The 22907-nt window shown below is 37.6% G+C and overlaps 2 protein-coding genes across 3 annotated transcripts; one reads left to right on the top strand and one right to left on the bottom strand.

Moving 5' to 3' along the window:
* Positions 1–509: 509 nt before the first annotated feature.
* LOC145774651 (FIGNL1-interacting regulator of recombination and mitosis-like) lies at positions 510–21802 on the bottom strand. Of its 2 annotated transcripts, none has more exons than XM_082585944.1 (18): positions 21665–21802; positions 21137–21309; positions 15088–15139; positions 14388–14540; positions 13852–14020; positions 13678–13771; positions 13261–13400; positions 12871–13043; positions 11318–11453; positions 10822–10986; positions 10171–10381; positions 9474–9685; positions 9079–9200; positions 2769–2843; positions 2010–2177; positions 1758–1877; positions 1157–1363; positions 510–775 (listed from the first exon to the last, which is right to left on the bottom strand). In XM_082585944.1, the coding sequence occupies exons 1-18, from the start codon at positions 21734–21736 to the stop codon at positions 521–523; spliced, it is 2697 nt and encodes an 898-aa protein (XP_082442070.1). In that variant the 5' UTR covers positions 21737–21802; the 3' UTR covers positions 510–520. The 2 variants fall into 2 exon arrangements, with proteins under 2 accessions (XP_082442070.1, XP_082442071.1); XM_082585945.1 differs by having other exon boundaries at positions 21137–21305; positions 21665–21772.
* LOC145774410 (uncharacterized) lies at positions 4920–7653 on the top strand. The gene is made up of 5 exons (XM_082585663.1): positions 4920–5105; positions 5484–5637; positions 5962–6178; positions 7109–7342; positions 7494–7653. Exons 1-5 carry the CDS (start codon positions 4968–4970, stop codon positions 7651–7653), a joined length of 903 nt encoding a protein of 300 aa, XP_082441789.1. The 5' UTR covers positions 4920–4967.
* Positions 21803–22907: the final 1105 nt, after the last annotated feature.

Genomic DNA, 22907 nt, shown 5'->3' with positions numbered 1-22907 from the left:
AGTTTCTTGATTGTCCATGATTTCAACTTCGTGCAGCAATATATGAAGTTTTCCTGAACAGCCTTGGAAACTTACGGCAATTAGGCTGCCAACACCAAAGTTTTAATACATATCCGTCATAGCACATGACTAGGGAACTGTATTCCGAAAGCTAGTGCAATTCGCTATTACCACAGCAAACTCGCTGCATCAGGGTAAAACAGGTCGTTAACATCCACTATTTTAATACATTGTTTTAAGTAAATTGTATGGGCAATACGTATTCACCCTTGAATATATACTATAGTCAAAAATGCTGCATTATCGTTTGTATAACGAGTATGCGCGACTATTTGTTGAACAAATTTTGTGTTATCTGTAGCTTAGTCTGGGTACAGCTCATGGAATGTACTTAGGTTCTCCGCCGTGCTTTAAGAGCTGCTACATCACCTTTTAACTCGATTACACGCTTCCTCAGCTACCTAGAGATCGTCAACAGCAATGGGACAGGTTGTGTACAAAAACGAAGTTAACAATGCATTTATTCATCACATAATATACTTTGTAATTTGTTCAAAGCGTCTTTCAAGGTTGTCGTCTGGTCCTGAGTGAAACTTATCGAAGGGATCTTTTGAAGAGTATCAACAGATTTATGAATATCGTCGATGATGCAATTTAGTTTTGACTTGCTATGATGGATCTCGAAGGAAGCATCAAGCGGTTTAGCAGATAAGTCCTTCTGTTGAGCAGCCAAGACATCGGAAATTGTCATGCCCTTTTCCAATGCCACAATATCCTAAAATATCATTGATCGTGTAAAGATATGTAATGTACGGTATTAAATTACGTATATGAATCTATACAAATAAAAGTAGTCTAAAACCAACCACAAAGTTAAAAGTCGTATCAACATGTAGGCAGCAGGAATGACATAGAATGTGACTTGGTCCATAATTCAAATTGTCGTGGAAAAAGATGAGATGGAGAAACGTCGCTGACAGTCAGTCGCTAAGACAGTCGCTGTAAGGAAGGAATATGCCACCCTCGCTGGTGGAAACAAAACCTAATTTGGATGATGAAGATAACGGGATGGTCCAAATAGTCAAATCTAACATTCTCCCAAGAATATGAAATTAACAGCACCAAAGGATGAAAAAATCTAGACAAAAATACTCACGCGTTTCAGATGCGCTTTGATCATGCTTCCCAAATTGTACGAAGCATTGCCCCGGCCTGGTGAGGGAGCACAGATGCGTGGCAATGCTTGAGGTTGTTTGGTTGCGCGAGAAAACCTTTCGAATTCGTCCAACGATTTATGACGCAGAAGCCAGTCAGAATCGCTGCAGCGAGATAAGACTTTTTGCCACAGCGCTATCACTTCTGTCTGAACAAAGTGACAGTTTGATGAAGAGTAAACAAAATAATCTATTTAACCCCAAATGCATCATAATGAAATAACATTAATGTGAATGCGCACGACGTGACGACGACAAACATTAATTATGAAAAGGGCTTTGGTAAGGCATCGAACCCAAAAGGACACGTGACTGTCTAGTGTTTGCAAAGCATAGCAAAACATTCAAAACACCTCTTCATAAAACAAGTTGCTCATATTGTCAAAATTTCTTAACTTCCATACAATATTCTGTCGTGTTTAGAAAAAGAAATAAAATAAACTGGAGACATGCAATTTAACAAATATTTGAACGCATGTGCATCAGCTAAAATCGTCTCAGGAATTTTTTAAGTCTTCTAGTTAAACATAAAAGACCACTTACCAGAGTGTCTTGAGGTAAAACGGAATGTCGCAAAGCAGCCAGCAACTTTGACAAACTAAAGAGTAATTTTTGTGGGACAGTCTTCTGACTTGTCAACAACTTGTTCGCACTGATGAGTACCTGCAACACAGAACGTCAAAAAATAATTAACTATTACTGAAAACCTTTGCTCGATGACATGGTGGAAATATGTTTACTTTAGCTTTTTTAATCACTCAAAAAGAGGTTGGAAGCAGCAAAAATGAGACTTACACTTAAAACCCCGGTTTCTGTGATGTGAGACTCAATTAAGAAAGACGTGACCAATGCAAGGTTAGCATACAAAGTTAGAAGGGCGCTGGAAGCAGCAGAACTGTGCGATAGATTCCCCCACAGAGAAACCAAAAGGGACCCAACAGATGATAAAACTTGCACATCTTCCTGGGAAAAATGAAGTTTATGTTAATTCATGATAAGTACGATCAGCTTGGTATAATCCACATAAAAATACAAACTAAGATTATGTGGCACCAAGAACGAAGCACCATCTGCTGGTGTGGTTGTTAATCGCAAGCGATTGTAAAATAAGCTATTTTGTTGAACACCTAACCGATAGCGCTATGCGAAAAACCTCTATGGTGAGATGTGAAGGATTCAATTTCTTTAAACAAACCTCATGGTAGGAGTTTCAAAGCGAGTTATCTCGCGTGTCGCAGACACCATAATGCTTCAGAAAAGTATCAGAGAAAAAAAAAAGGAAAACAATATCGATCTTTACAAAATGCAATCAATATCTCCAACTCAGTGACTATTTTTTCCTTAGTTTATCCGTTAAAATAAAGTTTTTGCTTATACTTGCAACGTTTGTGCAGAAGCAATAGTCGTGATATGACTGTAGGTAACACTTCAACTATTCAATCCTCTTCCATCAACGTTTCGCGGGTCCATTATAGGAATAGTCTTTTAACTACGATGTTACGAAAATATAAAACTGAAAACAAAACATGGCTGTCTGTAAAATGATGACGTCACCTTTGAGATGCCGGTAGTGTTGTGTTCATCGAAGACGCCTTTCAATGCACGAGCAGCCATTCGTAAGCGAGCCACCTGAACAACGCATTGAATGAACAAAGAGTTTCACAAATTAACTAAAAGTAAAAACAAAATGAAAAGCTTTCTAAAGAGATCAGGATCTTAGCTCACTCCACTTGACTGCATTATTTGAAAGGCGACAGAATCCGAGTAAAAATATATTTCCTCCTTTTTAAAGCAAAGTTCTCAATCGGGTAAGTTCACACTATGGGGTCTAATTTTTATCCCTCAAAGAGTTAAATTGACTAAATTAAAGGGATAGTAAAGGAAAAACCTGACTTGACGATTTTCCACGTTCTTTGTGTTTAACATACCTACCATAAAACGATTTTCAATAAAATTTTGCCCCATTGCGGTCTGACCACCATTGTGCGCGTGCTTTTGTCAGAGCTTTCAAAGCGAGATTGGACCTGAGCAACGAAGCGTGCGACTGTACAGTCTACGTCATAAAGGCTAGCAATCAACCGATCACGCAATAATTGTTACTGCGGGCGATTTGACTGTAGGCTATGTATGTATGTACATCAAAACATCAGATTTCAACATCAAAACAGCAGACAGTTTGCTCAAAACATCAGATGCGGTAACGTGGCTTTTGTTATTGCTGCCTTCTATTACGTATTCTCGAGCAGTGTTTGCACGTTTTGGTCATTTTGAAAAAAATGAAACACTGGACTTTGGGCCTTGCCAGCGCCAATGAAAACAATTTTTTTTCGTAATTGTTTTTGAAATGTATTCTTGAATGTTAAGTTTATTCATTTTAAAGGCATACTAAAGGAAAATTTCAAACCGGAATTAAGCATTAAAATATGTAAACTGAACATTCAAGAATACATTTTTAAAAAAATTACAGAAAAAAAAAATGTTTTCAAGGGCGCTGGCAAGGCCCAAAGTCCAATGTTTCATTTATTTTTTTCAAAATGACCAAAAAGTGGAAACACTGCTCGAGGACACGTCATAAAAGACGAGAGCTCCAGCAATATCAAAAGTCTTTTCGCGCGGTGGGTTGCAAAGTTCGGACGTGTTGCGTTCAAAGGAGTTTTGCAGGATAGTTTTACACGTTTTTAAAGTTTCTAGGATATTTCGTTGAGTAATAGTAGCAATGTTACGAGAAAGGTGAGGTACGGTAGTATAAATGTAGTAGCATTGCTAAAACTTAAATGTCCATGATATCAATATTGCAGCATAGGCTGACTATTGTAGAAACAATATTGCATCATAGCAAATACTATGCCTAACTTTTGTGTTGTGTTTGGCTGTGACACGACAGCATTGCATAGCCCTAAAGTTGGTATGTTTGAGTTTCCCCAAGACAGTACGCAAAAAAGGAAATGGAATAAATTTGTCAACACCACAAGTCAGTGGAGTGGACCAAAATCACACCACAGAATTTGTGGTCTGCATTTTCAAGAAGCAGACTTCAAAAATCTTCTTCAATTCGAAATGGGATATGCCAAAAGACTTTACTTGAAACCTGGTGCATGTCCATCAATCTTTCCTTCACCAGGAACTAGTGCAACAGCTGAAAGACCACACTTGACTTCTTCCTGGCGACCAGCTTATAAAAGACGTCAAGTTAATGAAGTAATGTTGATTTTATAGTTTATTGTATTTAGTTAGAATTGCAGTATTAGGTTTTGATAACCTGTACCCCAGGGCCTAATTTACAACAAGGCCATTAACCTAGTGCTAGTTGTCTTTGGGGTAAAAGGGGTGCAACCTAATTCGTACCCTGAAAAGATTGAGAGAAAAAATTTAAAAAAGCCGATGTCGCTGATCGGAGTTTCTGCAAACAAACTGATAAGCAATTGATTGAGTTTGATAAGTGATACTGATAAGATCGAGAGAAAAAATAGAACATAGCCGAAATCACGGTTTCCATTTTTCCACAGTTTCCGCAAACATTTAAAAATTTCCGGTAATGATCCTGAGAGTTTTTGTTTGTTTGCGCAAACTCCGATCAGCGTCTTCAGCTTTTTTTAATTTTTTCTTTCGATCTTTTCAGGGTACGAGTTAAGGTCATGAATTGTTCAGGGTACGAATTTGGGTGCATCCGGGTAAGCAAGCATGTTGAGAATCACTGGCCTTGGGCCTACCAATACCTAGCACACTACCATGTAGCAACTATTTTCCTATTACATGATATTTTTGCTTCAGTGGATAGCTGAAGACACTGCTGCTCACAAGAATAGTGATACTGCTGTGAGTACAGATGGTGACAGTGAAGCACATGATTCTGTGAGAATGGACGATGACCTAGATACACATGAAACATTGGTACGTTGTTGATGGATGACGTAATGCTGATTTCTTATGAACATAGACATAGCATAATCTACACCAGGGATAACGAACCTTTTTGCGGTCGCGGGCCACTTTGTCACACAACTTTTTAACCTACTATGAAATAGTAGCTCTTAACCTACTCGTAACCTACTATGAAATTTTTTAGAAGCGCCTCAAGATATTATTCATGAATACTGTAGTAACAAACGGCAGATGAAAGTAATAAAACCCACACAGTTGAAATTTGTCAAAATGCTTGAAGCTCAGCATTTCATTATGGCTTACTAATTGGTGGAAGAGAAATGCAGTTTTTGGCATTCTACACATTCTTGCAGAATGTTAACTGTTGCACTATTACTACTGTATTAGGTTTTCCTTCATTCTGACGTATCCTGTCAAACTGAGAAGTGTGCTGCAACCAAAGTGACTTGTGATGTAGCAACACAATATGACACATCGGATTTTGGTGTTCCACTGTCAAAAGGATGCGAAGCTAGAATTAAGCCCAAAAAAGCTTCAAAAAGTAAGGAATGTTTAATACTAATTTGTTGTACAAAAAGTTTATAAAGTGCACATTTGTTGGTTTGTAAAATAGAATTGTTGTGAAACAGCGTATTACTGCCAAACGGTAGTCCAAAATCTACAACACTGCAATCTGTTGAGACATGCTTATTAGAATTTTAAGCTCTGCAGACTAAATCTGAGGAGTTAAAACCTTAAAGGGAACACTGAAACCTTGTGAAAATGAAAAATTATATGTACACTTTGCACGTCATGGTAATCACACGTATATTTATAGCAACTTTATTATAGAAGAGGTTATTATTTAACAAAAAAATTTTCACAGAAATTCAGTGTACCATGTCAATAAATAGTGTCGGGGTGACTTGCAACCTACAAGAAAAAAAGCGAAGGCCATTGGTTTTTATGGCTTCCACTCCGAAAAAAGCACGACTGGGTACCCAAAACATTTCGTTTGAAGACAACGAAAAAGCGGACCCAGATTTTTCCTTAAACCATCTCACTGAGATATCTGTCGATGAAAGTATGGAAAAACAACCGAGGTCTGTATAAAACATATTGTTATATAAAACAAAAACAATATTCATATTTTTTTGGTGTAGCTCTTGATAAAACTAAACCATGCTTATCTTTCTGACAAAGTGTTTTATTTTAATACAGCCCTAATAAAGCAGGGATAAGCAATATTTTCAGTGCAAAGGCCGCATTACATAACTAAACTGTATGCTGCATGTGTTCAGCTTTACTTAATACAAAAGAAGTAAATCACCGACCGTAGCGGGATAAGTGCTCAGTTTTACATTGCATCCCCTATAGGTTTATAAGGCCTTACACCTGCAACACGTCTAGCTTGGGTTTGTGTTATCTATCAAAAATATGCAATTGATTGAGTTTCGCTTTTAGCAGCATGATCGTTGCTTACTTCACAGTGTAGATTCTAACGATTTGTTTTTGCCTGATGATGCGAGTTCGTTGTTGCAATATCGAATTGCACTAGCTTTCGGAACACAGTTCCCTAGTCATGTGCATATGACGAAACAGGCTGAAACAGATCGTTAGAATCTACACTGTAAACTATCAAAAATAGTTTGGCTTCAATGAATCATCGATATGGTACTGATTTCTCAGCGAAAAGCAGGTCTGCTTACAAGCAGCTTTGAGAAAAATCTGTTGAAGCTGGCTATTCAATGAGTCTTTTAACCTTGATTCAAGGCCTAAACACGTTGAATCCATGTAAGAAACGCTGATTAGCCTGCTCTACGCCGCCTGAATTGCCCAGCTGAAATCATTTCAGATGAGTTCACATGGCTTTGTGAAGTCTCAAAAACTTGTTTGTTTACAACTGGTTTTTAAATAAGTCATTTTACATTGATTGAAGGCCTGAATACGTTGAATCTATGTAAAAGAGGCTGATTTACTGTTTATATTTCTTGAGTTGCATTTTTCCGACCGGTACTATTTTATATCAACAGGTGTTCGTGTTGTCACTGTGTGCCAATGGATAAGCAAGATCAAGCTTTGTGCTGCTGTGATGTAGATGCTGCACGGATGAAAGATATGCTAGATGGCACACCAGGCATATCTTGCATCACAGAACACCCAGGCTTTGAAGCAGTGTGCTTGAATCCGTGGGTGCTGGAGACCGCACACTTGGCATACATGCAGCATTATAACAGAACGGGACCAGAGCATGGACCACAACATAGGTATGTAACTGAGTTTGATAGGTTGTGTTAACGCCATGGTCAAAAATCGGCATGCCGAGTTACTATACCGTGTTAAGGTTGCTCACTGTAAAATTTTCACGATTGTTGATGTAATTCAGACAGTAACAACGTTCGTCGTTCATGTATGCAGGCGTTATAGGCACATAGCTTATCGACAATTTGTACGGTGGGTGTGGGGCCACCTTGGTCGTTCAATTCGTGTGCCTCTGCCAGCATGTGTGGTCAACAAAGTGAGGGAGAAGTTTCCGAGTGAAGGTTATGTTGGATTCAAGTATCCGGATCTTCAATAAGGTACCTATTATTGTATGAAATGTATTTCATTTACGTTAAAATAGTAGCTTGAAGTACGAATTGGTATACAGCAAATGAGCCTAAAAAATGTTTCTAAGTTCCCAAATAAAAAAAATTTCTGCGTACCCTACCTGCATTTCAATTATTGCCAAAACTTTTTTGTTTGATTCAACGTTCATCTTTGTACTATGGGGTTATAACGGTTATTTTTTTCCTAAGGTTATGTCGAAGATTTACTGGAGTTGGCAGTGGCACTAACCCGCCATCAGAGCAGTTTGACTTCCTACCGCGCTGATTGGGTTTCACAGTTTTCCGCTCCAACAACATGCATGATTACATTTACTCTGCTTGTTTGTTTAATATATGGCGTTGTTGAAACAAAATAAATTGACTTGACTTGCTATCAGCTTGTTTGTCTCCAAGTTAGCAATTCCGATCAGCAAAAATAAAGTAAAAAGGAATATTTTTAAGTTACATTAAAATGGCCTTAGTAATAAGTAAGTCTGCACCGAGTGAAAAATGCACTAGACTATGAAAAGCAATTCAATGCCCTGTTAAATCTACATAAAATTGCTTACTTTGTTGGTCGAAGAATTGTATTTGATCAGACGAGCGTGAAATGACACCGTAGCCTATGTAAAGTTGGTTAGCTGTGTAATGGTTGTAGAAGATGTGTATGCCATTTCTTTGAAAGCAGTATTTGAAATACGCAACATTATTTCATTATACAAGTATAAAAATTACGGATTGTAATTATAGAAACTCTGGTTAATGAGAAAATACAGTTAAATCGCCCGCAGTAACAACTATTGCGCGATCAGTTCATTGCTCGTCTTTTATTACGTAGACTGTAAAATCGCACGCTTCACTGCTCACGCGCACTCTCTTTTGAAAGCTCTGACAAAAGCACGCGCGGAATGGTGGTCAGCCCGCAATGGGGCAAAATTTTATTGAAAATTGTTTTATGGTAGCATGTTAAACACAAAGAACGTGGAAAATCGTCAAGTCAGGTTTTTTCCTTTAGTACCGTATCCCTTTAATGCTTAATTCCGGTTTGAAATTTTCATTTAGTATGCCTTTAAGGGAGATTTGACTGCATGGTGATACTCCCAACCAGATGAGAGTAAATATATTTTTAAACAGTCTGCAAGGGCTTGGGGAGAGAAAAAAGTTAAGAAAGTCTGTGCTAGAACAGCGATGTACATAGTAAAGGTATACACTATACAGACTATGCTTTTGCAACTAAGATCGGCTTTTTTATCACATAATGAAATAAATGTTGGTTAGTAATTAGTATCAGTATAAAAAAGGTCAATAATATGTCAAATATGGTAATAGCTATATCAAGTACCCAACTGTTCGAGTTGAGCATGAAAATGTGTTTAAATTACTGTCATAGAAACTACTGCTTGTCCGACACTCACCAAGGTTGGAACACCGGATGCTAATCCACCCTTTTGAATCCAACCAGATATTGACTGGATGGTTTCGTTGCAAAGGTCGCTCAACTTCCGGGATTCTTTTCCGATTTTCAAAAACTCACACCCTGAAATGAACAACGACGAAAAGGGGATACGTAATAAGTGTTTAACGCAACACAGATCTGATCTGTCGTGATGAGCACTTTAAATTGCACTTGCATTAAATTTAGGTAGTAAAATTTGCTTTAAGGTTCAATAAATACGCATTCCTACTAACTACCGAAAAAAAGGATTGATTTATGAATTCTTTCCACATACCATTCAAAAAATTCTACAGAATGAGTGAAACAAAATGGTGAACTTAAATTTTGGATTGATAGAAAGTTTAACAAACTGACCTAAGAAATGCCAAATAATAATATTTCTTTCGTCGGCGATGGGGTAAGAACTCAGCAGCGCTGCTTGGTGTTCAGGTAATAAAAAAACAAAGAGCCTGTTCAGCAGCGCCCCCAGGCGGCTTTGACGAGCGGTTAAGCCAACAACCTTGAATGAATGCACGATAGATGCCAAGACTTTAACATGATGACAACACAAATCCGCTGAGCTGAACCTAAAAAAAAACAGGTTTTAAAGATGAGGTGGTTCAATGCTAGGTTCTTAAGCATATGAGATAAGATAAGGTTCTCACTGTAAACTTGTTTTGAAGCACTGAAGAGCGATAATTGTCCTTTCGCTCGGTCGCCTCTATGCATTCACTCAATTTCACATCGGTAAAAGTGTTTTTCAACATCTAGCTTGTTTAGCTTAACCGGGCATTGAACTGGAATCGTAGAGTTGAAAATTAAGCTCCTATCCACTCGGCCCGTCAAAAAGGAGATATGGTAATTTTAAAGCAAAATGATCCACGTAGATTTTGTGATAGTTCAGCTTAGTTTGCACCAGTAGAATATATCACGTTATTTAACTAAATATCTGGTGAACAGCTTCATTCAATTTTTAACATAATTGGACATTAATGGCTCACAGCAATTCGAAGGTTTTATTGGCCGTTTGGGTTAACATTGCCAGCCAAGTATGTTATTGATTAAGCCTTACCTTGCGAGAAAGCACCACGCATCAGAAGCTAGTAGGTATGCATACGGCCCACCGTCGATTACAGTGTCTAAAAGTATGCGCTCTAAAGAACAAAAACTTGTACGTGGGACTGCTACAACAGCTGCACAAACGTGGGAGGCTATTGCTTCGTAAAGGGAAGATGGTTGCTCATCCAAATAGACAAAGGAAGAAAGCATGAAGTTGGGGTAAGCTGAAAAATAATTTGGCAAGTTTAAATTTTTCAGCAAATGATATTATGGTAATCATTTTAAGATGGTGCAGTGGCTGTTTATGTTTGCAAATAATTAAGTTGGTCTCAAGTTGAGAATCCATCACAAGAAAACGCAATAAGTTTGCAAGTTTGCCATTTTTATGACCCAACACTAAAAGCTCTATATGCATTCCAGAATATTCTGGAATGAAATGGCATTCTGGAATGTTCATTTCCAACTGATTGCACTGCATAAGGTTTAAAAAAGTTACCTTCTAACTTTGTCGAGGTATGGTAAGTCATTTTCCCATTGCGAGTGTATTAACCATGATTAACAAAAGTTAAATATAATGCACTCCATATCTCATGTCGTTAATACAAGTTGTTGAGAATGGAAAAAACTCATCTAAGATGAAAGGTAACCCAGGAGAGCATCGTACCAAGGTCAACAAGACGAAATAGTGCCGTGAACACGCAGGAACGGTTACCGTCCGTATTGCCTCTCTCACCAAACAATAAACCCAAATGAGATGTGTCAGTTCCGCAAAGTTTAACGAGACGAAGTAGAAGAATTAACTGAGGAAAAGCTTCCGTTTCGTTGGCGTCTGTATAAAAAAAAATGTTGCCAACAGCATTTGGAACTAGTAACTCACGCTTGAACCATTTTGAAATCTTAAACTAATAATAACAAACAGCTGAGCAGATGATTTGTTGCAATGAGGCAACATCGATGCATGACAAAAACTGCTCATGGAGATATAGCAAAGAGATGATGCATTCACAAAATGTATTACATCAGTACAAAATGTATAGTTGCTACGCACAGAATACGTAGCCTCGTAATTGCAATGTTGGACTTAAAATGGATGTGACTGCTGCTTGACTTGAAGATTTACCCAGGAAATTTTATCCACAACAAAATTAAAACAAATTTACCATCACTGAACAGGCGGCGTTGAAATGCCTGAGATGATAGCAGATACAATAACGACTTGTCAATTTCTTTCACAAAGTGACATGAGAATACTTTCTGCAACGCTGGAGGATATTTCTCGGTTAAGTCTCTAGACACCTGCAATAAGTTTGAAGTCTTGACACAACAAGTTAAGTGGCTGGTTAAGCATCTAATTGTATGCAGAAATCTACTTTACAAAGAACTATCTAGCCCTTCTGCTTGGAAAGAAACGCCCGAAGTTAACTGCAAAAAACTGCACTTAATTTGTGCAGGAATCGAGCAGTTTGTAAAATAAGTTTGGTATCGTCAATGCACTCGCTGCATGGGAAAGCATTTGATGGGCTTTAATCTAAATAGAGAAATGATCTGCACATTGGAATTTCTATGAAAACATAATGCACATTCTTGAGCTTGTTTTAATAAAAGATGGCATACATTTGCTCCCCTTCAGCAGGTAAAGAAATCCAAACGATATAGGAAATTCTACCATAATATAGAGCAGGGGTGACGAACCTTTTTGCGGTCGCGGGCCACTTTGTCAATTACACACGAGTTATCGGGCCACACAACTTTTTAATCGTAACCTACGATGAAATCTTTTAGAAGCGACTCAAGATATTATTCATGAAAAGTAACAAACGGCAGATGAAAGTAATAAAACCCACACAGTTGAAAGTATCTTACGCAGAATCGAAACATACAACAGTAAAAATAAAAACAAATCAACTTGAGCAAAAAGGATAGAGCAACAGTACTTGCATTGATAATGAAGACAGTTTAATATTCGAAGCGTTTGCTTTCATATGAGGATGATTTCTTTTTTTTTTGGCTCTATTCTTTTTGCTCATGTTGACTAATTCTTTCGATCATTATGCTCCGAAACAACAAATCAGTTAATGAAATTTCTTTTTCAAACAACAAACAAAAGCCCACGCGAATCATACAGCTGAAGCTATCTAATGCAGCATTGATTGATTGATTGAATCTTTATCCTCGGACTGGGAAAGCTTCTTGCAGAGCTTAATCCTGGCAGTTTAGCATACTTGTAGAGGCTTTGAATTACTGACGCAGGTCCGGTCACCGAGATTGACAGAGTGAAGTTTCCGATTGTTGAAGTGTTGTTGACGGGGAATTTTTCCATCCATTAGATGCCGCTGAATGGATTGGAGAGCAGTCCTTAACGTGCGTTGCTCAAGCGCACACCCCGAGAGTCGAACCAGCGCCGCTTGATCTTGAAGTTTCTTCGTTCCAGAAGTCACGCTCTAACCAACTGAGCTATCGGGGCGGACGTGAAAGCATAAACATTGAAGCATAAAATATTAAAAAATAGCATTGAAGCATTGAAATTTTTTGCTCAGTGAGATTATTGGAAAGTTTTTTGCTTGACTAAGCGGGCCGCACAAAATTCTTTGACGGGCCGCAGGTTTGTCACCTCTGATATAGGGATTAGAGATGGATAGGTGACTAGGTGTACAGTACAAAGTAATTTCAAAGAAAACTTGCAAAAAGATAAATAACAAATATAGCAATTTACCAGTAAAAAAGGTTTCATAATTTGAAGAACTGAATAAATATAATTTCCGACATCAATTTCCATATTTTCTGTTACACAAGAAGAATACTCGGCCAATAAATTGATCAAAACACCGTTGAAAAATGAAGACATCCGGGCATTGACAGCCACCATCTTGATAATATCAGCATCACCTATGAGAAGGATGGTGTATTAGCCCGTTTAACCTGACTTTACTTAGTCATAAATATTAACGTTTATTGAGATAAAGTCGAATAAAATCTAAAATATCGCAAGTTACTTTTGGATGAATGAGCACTTAGATCAAAATTTATTAAAAGGCTAAGTTTTACAATAACGTTCATGGAAAACTACATCAAAATCAAACTCATTTCAGTTAATTCCAACTACCGTTACACGTCTCCTTCACAGTGTTGCCAGTCGTACTTGCGCACCGTTGAGCATAACAAGTGGCATAATAAACAAGTTGTTCTACATATGGTGTCAAATCAATGTTTCTTTCAAAGATAGGTTTGCATTTCAACAGGAAGCTGCATAAATTAAAGCATTTTAGGAAGTTAGTACCGTACAGTTTTAATAAAAAAAAAACATTCAAAAATGCACCATTTTCTGAATTTTTCAAGAGCGTGCTTACTTACCACATATTCTGGCGAGTAGTTCACTTACATCTACAATACAGTACATTTAATGACAAAACTAGCAAAAATGGAAATAACTTAAAAAACTACTAAGTGGCTTTTGTTTTGCAAAACAAACTTTAAATTACCACGATATAAAGCAAAATGCACCAAAAATTGATTGCCATACCTGAGTAATAATTTCCATGTTGAGCCAAGTAAGGTATCCACTGCTGTGTCCATGTCTCCAACAATGGAACAAATCTCCAATAAATGCTGACAAACTGCAGAAGTTATGGAAGTCATGAAAGAACCAAAATGAGTTTCTTAAATATTATTCAAAACAGCAAAATACATACTGCACCTTTAAGATGGCAACTCTTGTCGTTTTCATTCAACTCAGAAGCGTCTGCAATTTCAGCTTTGTTCAGAATGACTGTAAAAACTTTTTGCAAAGCAAAGGTTTTTCGAAATAAATCTCCAAGCAATAAAGCAGCTTGTGAAAAATTGGTTCCATATATTTTCTTGCTCAACTACACACAAAAAGGGTTAAATTGTACTGTATTACGCTGTTTCACAATGGAACATAATATATATATTAGCCTAGTAGCCTACTGTTGTGATAATAAAATGCTTTTTTGTGTACCTCACATGTGGAAAAAACGGAAAAGCGTCTTTTAAATTAGTTTTGCAAATACCAGGATTATGATAATTTTAGTGTAGAAAAAAATGCACACAATGTAAGAACGAAAAAACAAGATACCGTACTAATTTAAACAATCAATACATTGACAATTTTGTATTAACAATTAACATAAAAGCAAAATCTTCAAGATGTCAATAAGAATTTGCAGACTGATGACAAAAACTAACTAACAAGTAACATCATTGCTTGCCTACCTTACAATGTTTGTAGGATTGGTGAATGATATCAACAGTGGAAACTGTTATTGAACAGTCATCATAGATTGCATTTAATGCCTGCTGATTGGTCAAACTCTGGATCATGTGATCAAAGGTTCCAGTGACGATTTCAATGATATGAAAGGCATTCTTAAAACAGTTTTAAGATATTATGTGATCATGTATTAGTGATAGAATGTGTTTTTATATAGGACTGTTCCCATTGCTGATATAACCCACTTTTCTTTAAGCTGTTTTCAAGCAGGTACATAAAGGCATTTAACCAAGCACTATGATGAATTTACAAGTTCAACAAAACTTTAAAATTGGAAGAAAGCTTTTACACATATGATATCGTTACAGACAGGGATATTCCCTTTGGTAGCTGCGGCATGAGTATAATAAGTGTGAGGAGTGTCCTATTGCATGCAAGTGAGACCTGGCCCATTACTGCCTAAGAGCAAAATCGCCTATGTTGCAATGACAATGCCATGGGATGATGGATCTGTTCCAAATGCCTTTTTGATCACGTGACAATGGAATAGTTGAGATCCAGGCTTGGCATACAGAAATACTGTATTTTTAAGTGATGACAGTAATTGGCTTAGCTTTCATAAAAATTTTTAAAAAAATGCTATAAAGCTGATAAAAAGTGTGTAAGATTATATATTCATAATGTCCAAAAAAATTCTGTTACCTGTAAAAATATAATGTCACACTGTTTTTCTTTCTTGATACCTTCCGAAATTCTGTAAATTTAAGCAATTGTGTTATAGCTACATTTATATGCATCACTAGTAAGCTGAAGCTGCTGCTCTAAATGCCACCAAGCTTCTGCGACTACGGTATTTAAGTTGAATCTAAACATCATCAAAAGTATGTACCGTCAATTAATAAATATTTTAAAGAATAAAGTTGTTGCTAGAAGTGGTTAAACAAGCAGACAAAAATAAACAATATCTTATTTGCTTGAAAAGGCATAACTGCCCAAAATGTCAATGTCAAACTCTGCACATTCTCTACATTAAATCGACTTAAAACTAAGACTAAATATATATATGATTAAAATAAGTGGTTGTCAAAGCATTACCTGTCGATCGTTACATTATATTGTCATGAGTTGCAGGAATATTATGTATACAATCATAGTTTCAGCAATCAGTATATATAATAAAGTAATTGTCCCCTGCACAAAGTTTACAATTAAACAAATGTTGTATATAAAGAAAGAGTAGTAATTCAAAAATAAATGGCAAGTCAACAAGTATATAGGGTGTCTCAAAAAATGTATATACACAAAAGTAATCTGAAAAAAGAGTTCCAAAAACATTTTTTCTGGGAAATAACATTGTTAACATCCTCTGCCCTGGCGCCTGCTGGTTTTGTTGGCTCTTTCTTTGTTTCCACAAAGATAAGAGTTAAACTGACTGGTAAAGCGGTGGTCGAATATCATTGTGGCAGAATTAGTGGTGCGATACTGACGAGCCCAGCCTCATGGGCGAAACACGGTGTCTATCGCTGTCAATTCTTGCTACAAATCGGCTGCCGAGAAACATTGTTTTTCTCATTTCAGAAAGCCTAAAGTTTGTGTTGCGATAAATGAAAAGTTAGGAAAATGCCGCAGTTAACCCTTATTCAAAGAACAAAAATCAGTGAGTTTTGGCACCAATCTAAATCAGTGGTCCAGGTCCAACGAAGGTATCGTGGTATTTTCAACACAGCAGCTGCACCAAATCGAAGAACAATTAGCAGAACAGTTGCTAAATTTTCCACCGTGGGGACTGTGTGTAATTTGAACAAAGGACACAGTGGTAGAAGAAGAAGTGCTCGTTCAGTGGAACATGTGGATGCTGTAAGGCACACCATTGCGCGGAGCCCACGAAAATCCATTCGCCGTCTCTCTGCAGAAACTGACATTCATCGTTGTTCTGTGCAACGCACCCTAAGGGCTGACTTGCATCTCTTTCCCTACAAAATTCAGTCACAGAGCGAACTAACACCCCAACAAAAGGCAAAGAGATTTGAATTTGCTAGGTGGTTTTCAGGAAAATTGGAGACAGATGATTTGTTTCTTAGGAAACTTCACATGTCAGATGAATGTCATGCTCATCTTTCGGAAAAAGTGAACACACAGAACTTTCGATACTGGGGGACAGAGAATACAGGCGATGAACTGATAGATGAAAGTCCTAGATCTGTACTCAAAGTGACAATGTGGGCACTGGGCAGCAAGTGGCTGGTAGGCCCTACGGTATCATTGGACCTTACTTTTTCAAGGAAGACGATGGCAGAACAGCCACAGTGAACCAGGACAAGTATCATCAAATGATTCAGGAGTTCTACCTGCCAGAGTTACGTTGGCAAGCTCGGAGACGGAACAACAAGATTCGAATGATGACACAGTGGTTTCAACAAGATGGAGCTCCACCACACACAGCAAGAGCTACACGAGAATTCCTACGAACAAAGTTTCCTGGACGTCTGATCTCTCTGCATGAAGACACTGAATGGCTTCCTTATTCACCAGATTTGACGCCCCCAGATTTCTTCTTTGGGGCTTCTTGAAGGACCGTATTTATTCGAATCCCAAGCCAAGAGACCTCAAACAACTTAAGGCAAACATTCGACAAGAAATGCAGAACATTCCAGTGGAAACATTCCCAAATGTGATAAACATTGAACAATGTAGCAGCAAGGATGCAGCCTGTCATTGGGAAACGAGGAGGTTACATTGATCATGTGGTGTAAAAGAGACTGAACTAACAACTGTGCATTGGGAAAAAAACTTACATGCTTCAGCTGCATGGTCCAGCAGAAAAAGTCCGAAAATATTGATTGGTTTATCTGTGTCATTGATATACTTTTGTGTACATTTTTTGACACACCCCGTATAGCCTATATTTTGCAAGAATACATGAAACAATAAGCGCTATTTTTATCTTTTTCTTCGAATTTGCTGTTCAAAATAGTACAAGGATAAGTCACAGACAATTCCAAAAAACTTACTCTTTTTATCTTTTTGCATGGCAACGAATTATGTTATACTTTCAGCTTAAGAAAAAAAAAGATTCATCTTTCAGTTTATGCACCCACATAGGCGTCGATTTTTTCTTAGAAGAGAGGTATTCTGGGTGGGCGAGAGTTTTCAAACAGATTTCATTGAATGTGTATGTTCGCAAATTCGCAATGGTTAGTCTTTCTCACAAAGACTGCGTTTAGCGTTACTGCAGTAATTAAGTTTTAATAGGTTTGATGTTTCTTTCTTGCGCCTTGCGATCTTATGAGCGCTGCTAAACTAAACAAACTTCTTTTATGTTTTTCTTTGCGACCTAAAAAGCGCGTGACTCGTGACCTGTTATCTTTAAAGTGGCACTTTCGGATTTGCCGCAAAATGTTCGGACAGGTGACTGCGGATATTGCTGCTGTATAACTTTCGTTAGTCTGCGGCAGATAACCGATTGTTTTCCGAGGCCCACAAACAGCAGCTACAGTAACAAGTAGGCTACCATCAGGGTTAAGATGCATCCACTGCAATTCGGGAAAAAGCTTCCTTTGCAACACACGACCTTCCCGAGCCGGAAGCTGATCCGGCAGCATGCTAACGTCAAATGGAGCGGGTAGAGATCCATGGCTCATGCTCATACGCGCCTACTTCCGGGAGAGCCGGGGGTGGCGCCCCCCGTAAATTTATGGTAGAGGGCCAACAAAAATGGTTATTACAAGTGGTGTTTCAAAGATAAAACACTTCGCGAAAGACATTTAGATCATTTATTTTAAACCATGGTGTTTTAAACGGACTTAAAGATTGCCAAAAGCGAAAAACAGCCTACGTTGCTCTTCGGAATGGCCCGATTCGGTGAGTCCGATTCGGTGAGTTCCCTATTCGGTGAGAGCCTTTTTCAATGAGAGCCCTATTCGGTGAGTTTTTTTTAAATTATTGCGCGCCTAAGAGACAATTATTGCGCGCCTAATTGCAGCGCTAAGAGACATAGTGTAAAACAAGAAGTTGCGCTGCAGTTGATTGGCTAATTCAGCATTTAACAAAGACAGAAATAATTGTAACGAACACTTCATAAGTGTCATGAAAACAGGGTGGGCGAAACATATTTTGCCCACCTTCGTTTCACGGCAGGGTGGGCGCTGTTGTTGATCATTGAAGACCGAACTTTTGTCTGAGCTGAGGGAACGATGTCGATGACATATGTACCACCAAGAACTGTGTCTACAAGATCGCATGCAAGAAATGCAGGGAAAGCTACATAGGCAGCACGATTCGACCACTCCACTCCCGCATCAAAGAACACCTCAGCTCAGACAAAAGTTCGGTCTTTAATCATCAACAACAGTGTCACACCGACTTTGAATTTACAATAATTGCCCGAGAAAATGACGCAGTGAAATTACGTTTCAAAGAGGCCATATTCATCAGCAGACAAAATCCTAAAATCAACAACCGTGCCGAAAGGGAAGAACTACGTCATCTAATCTACTAATCAACTGAAAACAAATTTTGCAACATAAAACGCCTAACAACACAGAAACTCAAGAACCAGCAGCCTCAAGCTAAACGAAAGAACCACACTCAAGAACCACTCACTGACTTCAACACCATTCATCATAGCACATGACTAGGGAACTGTGTTCCGAAAGCTTGCGCAACTTACTATTGCCACAGCAAACTCGCAGCATCAGGCTAAGACAGATCGTTTAAATCTACCTTGTGAAGTATGTATTCTAATTTTAACAATGAGGATTATTGCGTTACATTGATCGTTTGTTAAAAAAAAAACGTCACAGAAAAGCAAGTCTCAGCTGGATTCCGTATGTGCTCAGGCGAATGTGGCGACCTTATTCACGCTGATACTGATAGAAATAGAATTTCTGCACAGAAGGGAGGGTGTTAGACTAACACTATTGTGTTAGTTAGTTAACACTAACACTATTGAGGGCTAACACTATTGAGTCACTAATGCGCATTTGTCTGGACGGTCCTGAGCTGGAGATTTACGACCCCGCGCCGGCAGTAATCGCTTGGCACAATGATTCTATAACGCGAAAACCACGGAATAAGTGATCGTAGTTGCTTTTGTAATAAGAAAATTTGGATTGTTGTTTTCAATTGTGTTTATGGCGTCATTACTAGGGCAACCAAAAGTCAATAAAGTCAAAATTTTTCTGCCTTGTTCAAAGTTTATAAAACGTCCACAAACTAAATTTCAGGCTGACACGAAGAGAGGTTTCAAAGTTATTAAGTAAAAAAAAAGTCAAAATTCATGGTTAGGTCAAAATTTTCTTTTAACGTAGTTTTTCTTCTCTCTATTGATATTTTATTAAATCTACACAGATACTGATTTTTTGTTGCAATTTCTGTTGCTATTCTGACGTAATAATCGATTTGATGCAATTTCTGAGGTAATAATCTTGTTTCGCCCACTACTGACGATTGAATATTAGCCAGCTACCCTGCTGTTGATGAGTTGGTTGCCAGGGTTAAAGCAGTGACCATTTATAACAGGTCAAGAAGAGCTAGTTTAACTTCCATTGGCCAACCTCCACAGCCAAATGTAACTAGATGGGCTTTTGGTTGAAAGCTGCTTTCTATTATTCAAAAAGTCTACCAAAAGTAAGAAATATCGTGGAAGGCTTCCATGATGGTGGATTGGTGGTGTCTTGCTGCGGCGTGCTCAAGATGCTGTAAAAGCTCCCAATTTAGCTACTCACCTTGTAGAAATAGAGGAGCAGTATAGTGCACTGTTTGATATAATTCAGAAGATGGAAAACAGCCGTTACACCATTCAAGAAGCTTACCAGAAAATGAGGTCTCTTAAATTTGGTGTTGATGGCTGCCAAATTGGAAAATATATTCAAGCAAGAATCTTAAGGAATGGCATCAAGTGCATTGTGAAAATGGGACGAGATGATATTTCACCACATTTTACCACATTTCACCACATTTTCACCATATTTTACCACATTTTCACCACATTTCACCACATTTTCACCACATTTTAGGAAAAATTTTGGCGAGAGACAGAAACTTCAAAGGCGATAATGTGAAACGTTACTTGATGTTGAAGTATAATAGTGCAGAACCCCCTCAGTAATTTCGGGATATTTAGACACTCCATATTTATCTTTTGCAGTTTTTTGAGTGACTTTCATTACCTGTTCGTTAGCTGTGGTGTCGTTGAGTCTTCCACATTTTTCTCATACTTCAATAGAAAAGAAGCTATCCTTACCTAACGCTTTGATTTCTAAATTTCACGTTTGAGTTGCAAACGAAGAAAGTTGTTGGTCAAAATTAGGTCAAAATTTGTAAATTATAAAGTCAAAATTTCAAGTTTTTAGGTCAAAAAATTGGTTGCCCTAGTCATTACACGACTGTCATTAACACACTGATTTATTTGCAAGCAATCTGCTCCTGTATACTTCAGGGTCGGTTAATTAAGCTATCAACCATTGCAGAGTTATTCTGTTGTAGAAAATCTTCTACAAACACGACTACACATACAATACTGTAGTGTGATTTTGTGCAAAATCTACATGCCAAAAATATGTCCGGTTGAGATATTAAATGTCCGCTGAAAGGGCCAGTCCGGTAGGACATGCTTGACCGCCGGAAAAAAGTACAAATTTCGAGGCCTGCCTATCTTTTGTTTCTAAGATGGACAAATTAAGTGGAGACTACTTTAATTTAAAACAATGCCTTACAATATCATGAAACAATAAATTGCAAATCTACTTACCTGCGTAAAATGGAGCTAAAAAGCATTTTAAATTGTCCAAAAACAACAGAAAAAGCCGAAACTTTAATATCAGAAAGGAGCTGATTGTGTAAAGTTGCTTGAGAATTATTCAAGAAGTCATCCGTTTTTCTTTTAATGTCAGTTTGATTACCATGCAATAACTTGAATTCTTTCTGTAAATACAACATGATTTATTGTTGAAACAGACCAGTCGGTCAAATGCAACACAAAAATAGCAAGTGAACATATAGGATGGTTATATATGCAGCTTTTTTGTTATTGAAAAAAAGTTAAAAGTAAAAGATACATTATGCTTGAGCGAACAGGTGAATATAGCCTTAGAGGCTATGTAATGTTTACATTGTATGGTACACATGGCCACATCTACATTTTTTTTTAAATTGTGCATGTGTGGTAGTTATGCATTTAGAAGAGCATTCTTTCTTTGGTAAGTATAGTTACCGTACTGCTAAATCGTTTTATTCACTTTGTTTTATCAAAATACAAAATCTAAAATCATCATCTTACCAGTAACGCTGAAAACTTGTTTTCTTCTGTTTCATTTAAATTAGCAATGTCACATTGAGAGCTTTGAGACATAGCAGTTCTAAGTATTTACAATGTAGCCTAACATGCGCAATAACCAAACATTTGACAGCTAAGACTGGAAAAAAGGAAATTTCATTTTTTGTTTTGATTTTTTGCAATAGCTTCATCTATTTAGCCTAATAATTCAAAGTAAAAATCGTTTCAACATTGCCAGCAATGAGATTAAAAAAGGCAGTGGCTATTTGACCGGCTCCGGTCTTTGAATCTGAAACACTATTTGACCGGTCATGACGTCACTGCATAAGCGCTTTTTTCTTTTTCTCTTTCAAAGCAACAGACGAGATGCGCCGATATAAGTTCTAACTTCAACACGTATTCTTCAACTCAGTCCGTGGCGCGTGCGATACGTCTCCGGCTGCCAATCTAGAGGGGATGAGTTCGATACCATCCGGAAGCATTCTTTTTTTCATTTTTTTTTTATCTAAATTTTGATTGACCCGAAGCGCATTTATGTGGTCAATTTTTAATTTGAGTAGCCTACAGTCCAAGTTAGTTAATAGTTCTCAAGTATAGTTCTCAAGTTAGTTATATACAATACTTCTTTTAAAAGAAATGATAATGGTAAAACCATTTTTTAAAGAAGTATTGTATATAACTAACTTGAGAGAAAAATGTAGGGTCGTTCGGCAACACACGTTCACTTATGACGATCGGAAAATTACCAAGAGAAATTCTCAAATTCCAGCAAATTAAAAAAACTCTAACAGTATTACTCACATTTGAAAAGACATAAAAAATGGGCTGTAGGCTACTCAAATTAAAAATTGACCACAAAAATGCGCTTCGGGTCAAAATTTAGATAAAAAAAAATGAAAAAAAAATAATGCTTCCGGATGGTATCGAACTCATCCCCTCTAGATTGGCAGCCGGAGACGTATCGCACGCGCCACGGACTGAGTTGGAGAATACGTGTTGTAGTTAGAACTTATATCGGCGCTTTTCGTCTGTTGCTTTGAAAGAGAAAAAAAAAAGCGCTTATGTAGTGACGTCATGACCGGTCAAATAGTGTTTCAGATTCAAAGACCGGAGCCGGTCAAATAGCCACTGCCAATAAAAAACGAAGCATACAAAAATGGCAACTTTTTTGGTTTGCTTTTGCTGGCTGTGGCTGAGATCAATGTTGCCACTCTCTTGTCATGGAAAACTACTAGATTTGACTGAA

This window comes from Aplidium turbinatum, chromosome 7 (genome assembly GCF_918807975.1).
Source record: "Aplidium turbinatum chromosome 7, kaAplTurb1.1, whole genome shotgun sequence".
Classification (NCBI taxonomy): domain Eukaryota; kingdom Metazoa; phylum Chordata; class Ascidiacea; order Aplousobranchia; family Polyclinidae; genus Aplidium; species Aplidium turbinatum.
This window is presented reverse-complemented; position numbering and strand designations above follow the sequence as displayed.